Here is a 6859-nt window from a genome sequence, read left to right as displayed (position 1 = left end):
TGTGCTTCTTCCATGTGGGCTTTGTTGCTTCTGAGCTAGATGGCCGCTTGTTTACCTTCAAGCCATCATCATTTTTTAAACATTTTCTTTTTAAGGTCCCTCTGCTCTATTGTGTTTTAGATGAAAGTTTATAATGAAAATGCATTTCCCATTCAACAATTCCTTCTTGACTTGTTCCGGGAAGTTGCTTTGCTCTTCCCCTGCAATGTGTAGGCACTGGCCCATTTCCACCGGCCACCCTCTTTTCCATCCCACGTTCTCCCTGACCCTCCCTGCCTCCCAGGAGCACATCATGCCCTCTTGCCTGGTGGTGGTATTTACCTGAGCTGTATATTCCAACAATTCTGCCCAAATAACATCTATTTTAAAACATCTTCCTTACAATTGGACAACCCTTACAGAAGGGTCACAAGGAAGAGATGAGCCATTCAGGGAACATACAACTTTCCTTCAGTTCTTTAATGCTTCCCCCCTCCCCATCATGACCCCGATTCTACCTTACAAATCCAGCTAGACCACAGCATGCACATGGGTACAGATCAGAGCTGGAAACACAGGGAATTCAGGACAGATAAACCCCTCAGGACCAATAATGAGAGTAGTGATATCAGGAGGGGAAGGGGAAGGTGGGAGGAGACAGGGGAACTGATCACAATGATTGAACTATAACCCCCTCCCAGGGGGACTGACAACAGAAGAGGGTGAAGGGAGACATCGGTCGGTGTATGACATGAAAAAAAAACTTTTTAAAAATAAATTATCAAGGATTCACGAGGGAGGTAGGGAAGAAGGGAGGGTGGGGAATGAGCTGATACCAAGGGCTCAAGTAGAAAGAAAACGTTTTGAAAATGATGATGGCAACATCTGTACAAATGTGCTTGACGCAATGGATGGATGGATGGATTGTGATAAGAGCTGAAAGAGCCCCCAATAAAATGATTTAAAAAAAATCTTCCTTGTATTAGTCATGAAACCAAAGATTGAGGAGTCAAGATTACTAAGACAGGGTCTTCATCTTCGAGTCTATCATCCAAAGAGGAGATAGAGAAAGATCTAACTAAAAAATTCCACACTTAAAAATTGTATCTAAAGCAAATAAGGGAAGGTTTTAATCCATATGAATTTTATTAAATGGTCTATATGTTGCCCTGTAACCATATATTGAGTTGAGAAATTTAGATATATCTCAAAAAAGTTTTAAAGTATCATTTTTATTAGAACGAAACCACTGTTGTTCAATTAGTCCTGACTTGTGGGACGAAGTAGAGCTGCTCCACAGGGTTTCCAAGATTGTAAACTCTTACGGAAGCAGACTGCCTCATCTTTCTCCTGTCGAATGGCTGGTGGTTTTGAACTGTTGACCTGTCAGTTAGCAGCCAAGAGTTTCAACCACTGCAGCCCCCGGAATCCTCATTAGAAGGAACGCTAGGAGAAAGTTAACATAAGTTGTGTTTGCATGACCTCCGAAGTTTCTTCGCTCTTCTCAAAAATCTTATACTTTTTATTCTTCTAGTAAAGCAGCAAGGAAGAAACTTTCCCTCAAGGCCCTGAAGTGCAGGCTAAAGAAAACGAAGCCATTTCAATGGTGGAAATGGCAGTTTTGCTGCCGCTACAAGTCTACGTGCTGGAGCATGTTTTCGAGAAGAGTCTTTCTATCATTTTGACGTCAGCATATTCACTGAGTTTTCCAAAGGGTCAGAGTGAAGAACTGTTCAAAAGGCCTCTTTTCCAAGAATGCAGCGAGCAGGATAGAGACCCCTTGTCAAAGCTGCGCAGTTCCTAGTCATCTAAGTGACGGTTTTTGATATTTTTCTTTCTCAAGAAGTTGGATTCTTTGCCCCTCCTCCCTTGTTCTTTTGACGGCACCTCGTAAGGACCTTTCATGTATCAAACAGATAAGAGTGGCTCTGCTCTGATTGCAGGGAGCCTTGGGGACAGATCCAGCTAATAAATCTCACTCTTTTCCCAGATCACTCAGCCTCCAATCTCCCTTTTGAAGCATTGTGGTGGCTTAGCAGTCTGGACACGGGCTTTCCCTCGTCAGCTCCTTTGGCCCCCATCATCCTCGAAGCCACCCCTCACTTCCATAACACTTTCTTCACCACGGACATGTCAGCCTGGCGTCTAGTCAGATGAAGACAAGTTGAAGGTGGGCGGTTCACTGCACGGTGCCACTTACCATATTTTTCTAGATGCTGACAGCAGCTGTCCACCAGCCTGGGGACCTGCCTGTAAATCGGATTCAGACTGAGTTTCTTATCTCTGGCCTTTTCTTTTTTACTTTGTGCCTCGGCTGGCAGGGAGAGCTGTAAAGCTTCCAGAAGTCGGGACTGATTGTCATCAAGATCTGTGATCGAATCCACTGACATCGCACCCTGCAAATTACACACAGGCATGAACCAAGAGTGCAGACGGAGAACAAAAAGAGCCCCCCCCTCCCCTAGATGCTAGCCAATAAATCCCCTTGCCCAGCAGTATTTCTCCCGCTTGTAAGGATACAGCTTGCTTTAATGGTCCTGTGTGTACATTAAAAGGGGGAGAAAGATGATGCCTTTTGAAAAGGCTAGGAAATCAACAAACCTCGGGTAAAATAACAGCAGTCACGATGTCAACACACACAGTGTTTTCCACATGGACGATGAGAGACGGGAAACATAGAATGAAAATACTTTGGCACAACCGTTTAATTTCTTCAAACATAACTTTTTACAAAATCACATACTTTGTGTAGGAGATAGTCATGGGTATCTTGGACATAAAAGAGGTTCCATTAGGACTAGCGGGAGTAGGTTTGAAAATGGGGGGATTCCATAAAGCTGTCTCAGTTGAGTTTCCCCTGAAGCAGCATGAAGTGCTTTATTAAGCAGGTAGTCTCAGAAAGTAGCCCTAAGTAGTGTGGTGGAGAATGGAAGGCTGCCAATGAAGGAGCATGGTCAATGGCCACGGAGTCACTGGTGCTCAATGGCCCTGAGCACTCTGGGAGATACTGTAGAGTAGCAGTTCTCAACTTGTGGGTAGCGACCCCTTTGGGGTCGAACAGCCCTTTCACAGGGGTTGCCTGATTCATCACAGTAGCAACATGACAGTGATGAAGTAGCAACGAAAATAATGTTATGGTTGGGGGGTCACCACCACATGAGGAACTGTATGAAAGGGTCACGGCATTAGGAAGGTTGAGAACCACTGGTGTAGAGCATGAACCTCAGCACAGTCCCTGCTGAAGAGCGAGAGAGCCATCGGTAATAGGGGCTAGGTGGTGGTGTTCGTGCTTCAGGACATGGTGCCTGCCATGTGCTATGGGTGTGAGAAAGCCTGCAGGAGAGAGATGAGGGATGGAAAGTAGCAGGGGAGGGCGATGGGGACAGCAGCAAAGAAGAGAACAGATCATTATCTGTATCTGCTAGAACCACCCAGCCTTTCAGGAAATGTGGATGGCGAAGCTGGCTGCTCGCAGGATCTGGGCAGAGGAGAAGGGAATTGGTAGGCCCATCACTAAAGCCCTAGATTCCCAGAATGCTCCAAATGAAACCATGGTCTTATAGCCAGATGAGTTTACGTGCAAAGTCTGAGAAACGACGATGGACTGAAAGAACAATCTCATCCTGCAAAGTCATGTGCTTCGCTGTTCTATCAGCTCTTCTTTTTAAAGTCTTAATAAATAGCAGCAGCTCCTGAACCACTGAAAACAGATGAATGCTGGGGGTTGCATATGAAATCAGGAATCTTAGTGAGAGTATCTGGGATGTGAAGAAAGTTGCAGGAGGCATGTATTTGAAGCCTCTAGGGGAGAAAAAAAGCCAGGAGGGTCTTCAAGTGACCTAGGACTTGTTAGGGATATTTATCAACCGATTGAAGAAAGAGCACGATAATTCAAAGTGCAAAGGCTGCGAGGCAGCAAGTCCAAAAGGAAACGTGCGGGAAAACCTGAAGAAAACAATTCAAGCCTTGAGTTGAAATATTGAGGCATTCGATGGGCAAAATATGGAACGATGCACAAAGCATCAAAAGAAGATGGAAGGAAGGTACAGAGTCATTGTACCAAAAAGAATTGGTCAGCTTTCAACAATTTCCAGAGGTATCAAATGGTCAAGGAATGATGGTTCAGGCGGCACTGAAGGCATCGACAAAAAGCAAGACTCCAGAAAGTGAAAAAATACCATTTGCAATGTTTCAACAGATAAATGCAAGGCTGGCAGTGCCCACTCACCTATGCCAAGAAATTTGAATCACACCTACCTGTGCAACCCATTGGAAGAAATCCACATTTATGTCCATTTCAAATAAAGGTGATTCAAGAGAATGCAGGAGTTCTTGAATAAACTAATTAGTCAGATCAGAGATTTTATTGAAGATAACTAAGAAAAATTATGGTAGCAGTATATGTATCGGGAAGTGCCAGAAGTTCAAGTTGGATTGAGAAAAGGACATGGAACCGGGGATGTCACTGCTGATATGAAATGTATCTTGGCTGAAAACAGAGCATACTAGCAGAAGGTATCTGTGTTTTATTGACTATGCAAAGGCATTCCATTTTGTGGATCATAATAACTAATGGAGAACACTGTGAAGACGAGGGATCCCAGCACGCTTCACTGTGCCCGTTCAGAACCTGGACCTCAGATAGTCATTTGAAAGGAACAAGGAGTAGTGCATGTTTAAAATGATAAAAGGTGTGAGTCGGGGTTGTATCCTTTCACCAAACTTATTCCATCTGTATGTTGAACAAATGACATGATACGCTGGACTTCATGAAGGAGAAGGTAGGGGGCTCAGAGGTAAGCCTCATTAACAGCCTGGGCTGTGCAGATCATACAACCTTGCTTGCCGCAAGTGAAGAGGACTTCATCTATTTACTGATGAAGCACAAAGACTGCACCCTTCAGTATGAGTTACACCTCAACCTAAAGAAAACAAGAATTCTCAGTGGACAAATGAGCAACTTCATGATAAACGAAGAAAGGTTTGAAGTTGTCAAAGATTTCATTTTACTTGGGTACACATTCAACGTCCCTAGAAGCAGCAGCCAAGAACTCAAATGATGTGTTTCATTGGGTAAATCTGTGATAAAACAACCTCTTTTGCAAAGTGTTCATCAGCCAAGATGTCCTTTAAAGGACGAAGGTCCACCTGACCCAAGTCATCGTCTTTTCTATTGCCTCATACACACGAGAAAGCTGGGCACTGGATCAGGAAGTCCCACGAAGAACGGATGAATGAGGATGCTGGTGAAGGATACCGAACAAATGTCAGAAGAATGAACAACTCTATCTTGGAAGAAGTCTGCCCAGCATTCTCTTTAGAAATAAAGATGCCGAGTCTTCATCTCATGTCCTTTGGGCATGTTTCCAGGAGGGACCAGTCCCTGGAGAAAGACATCCCACTTGATAAAGCAGAGGGTCAGCAACAGTGAGGAGGAGAGTCCGGGCCTGGACAGCACGTCTTTCTCTTATGCAAGGGCTCCCCACGAGTTGGAACGGACTTGACAGCGTTTAACAACCACAGCACTGTTTGACTTAAAAAAAAAAAATCTTGCATTGGATAAGGAAAAATCTCATTGTTTGTAAAGACCCACATGCCGTCAATGCATTAGACTGGAGATGAAGATATTGGCCAAACACCAATCTTTGCCCTCAAACCTCAGGATTTTGTGGAAAAGTGGCAAAGCAATGGAAGATGACAATAGATGGGGCTGTATGGCAGTTGAGAATGTTCTGGATCCCCAGGGCTATAAGGGTCAATGGACACAGGCACCCAATAGTTTTGAGAAGGGTTCCAGGTGCTGTAATCCCAGTGCAAATGGCTGCTGGATGGGGTGGGTGAGTGGCGTTTGGCCCTACATTTCTAGGTATCACATGAGCAAAGAATCACAGGGAAATTGCTCAGTTTCCCTCACATCAGAGCACCAGAGAAAATACTGGCCTACTCACCCTCCTTCTGACCCGAGGAGCCGGTTCCGGGGTGTTCGGGGATGTCGACTCATTTGGTGTTTCTGAGGTTGAGCTGAGAGATGAGTTACTGCTTGAGAGTTCTTTGTTCTGTTTTTTATTTCCAAATGGTAGGAGCGAAGCCACAAAATCCGATGCGTCCTTCTGCATGTCTTTCTGTAAGTCCTGCTTGAGTTTATAGGCCCGGTCATTGGCAATGACTTGGGATAATGGCATTCCAAAGGCCTGTGGGATGAATTCTGGAATGGAAACACAAATATTCCCTTTCAGAGGAAGCCTGGCCCCAGGAGCAGACACTCTCGCTTGTGCTGCATACCTACTGGCAGACCGAGCTGAGTGACTTTTCTCTCAGGTTGTGACTCATCCACAGCAAGTGGGGTAACATTAGTCAATCGCAAGAGAACAAATACATTGTATGAGACACCTGTTATAAACATGAAGACTACAACAACCACCCAAGACAAAGACTTTCATACCAAAGGGAACCCACTTTGGAGGTTACCCAGGGAGGGCAAACAAGGCAGGGGAGATGAAAACAACAACGGGCTACGGGCCTGACAGATGTTCACTTGGGTGAAGAAGAAAATAGGAATCCATCACAAACAAACAAACAAAGAAAATAGGAACCCACAAGAGAGACAAGTGAACTCAAAGGAAGCATGGGTAGGGGATGTTAATGGAGCGCTCGATAAGTTGTGGAAGTTGTGCTATACAACATTGATGATCTCAAAATGTAACGCCCCCAGCGAATTCACAAGGAAAAAATGTTTGTTTTTTAAGAAAAAGAAAAAACAAACCTGCAGTTGACATTTGAGTTTATCAGAGCGAGCAAAGTTTCTATATAAACGAAGAAAACTTTAATTAGATAAAGAGAAGCCTGGTGGCTTAGTGGGTTATGCCTTAGGCTGCTAACC

At 44.5% G+C, this 6859-nt stretch overlaps 1 protein-coding gene across 1 annotated transcript in view; it reads right to left on the bottom strand.

Annotated features, from left to right (window-relative positions):
• The window catches only part of ARHGAP6 (Rho GTPase activating protein 6), a 266673-nt gene that overhangs the window by 47106 nt on the left and 212708 nt on the right, over window positions 1-6859 (bottom strand). Inside the window, exons 4-5 of the mRNA XM_045290758.1 lie at window positions 5928-6184; window positions 2180-2375 (exon numbers count right to left, since the gene is read on the bottom strand). Of these exons, the coding sequence (XP_045146693.1) occupies window positions 2180-2375; window positions 5928-6184 (453 nt within the window). The remainder of the gene's footprint in view (window positions 1-2179; window positions 2376-5927; window positions 6185-6859) is intronic.

Source organism: Echinops telfairi, unplaced genomic scaffold, assembly GCF_000313985.2.
Source record: "Echinops telfairi isolate 266 unplaced genomic scaffold, ASM31398v2 ScPeMD7_53;HRSCAF=182, whole genome shotgun sequence".
NCBI lineage: Eukaryota > Metazoa > Chordata > Mammalia > Afrosoricida > Tenrecidae > Echinops > Echinops telfairi.
This window is presented reverse-complemented; position numbering and strand designations above follow the sequence as displayed.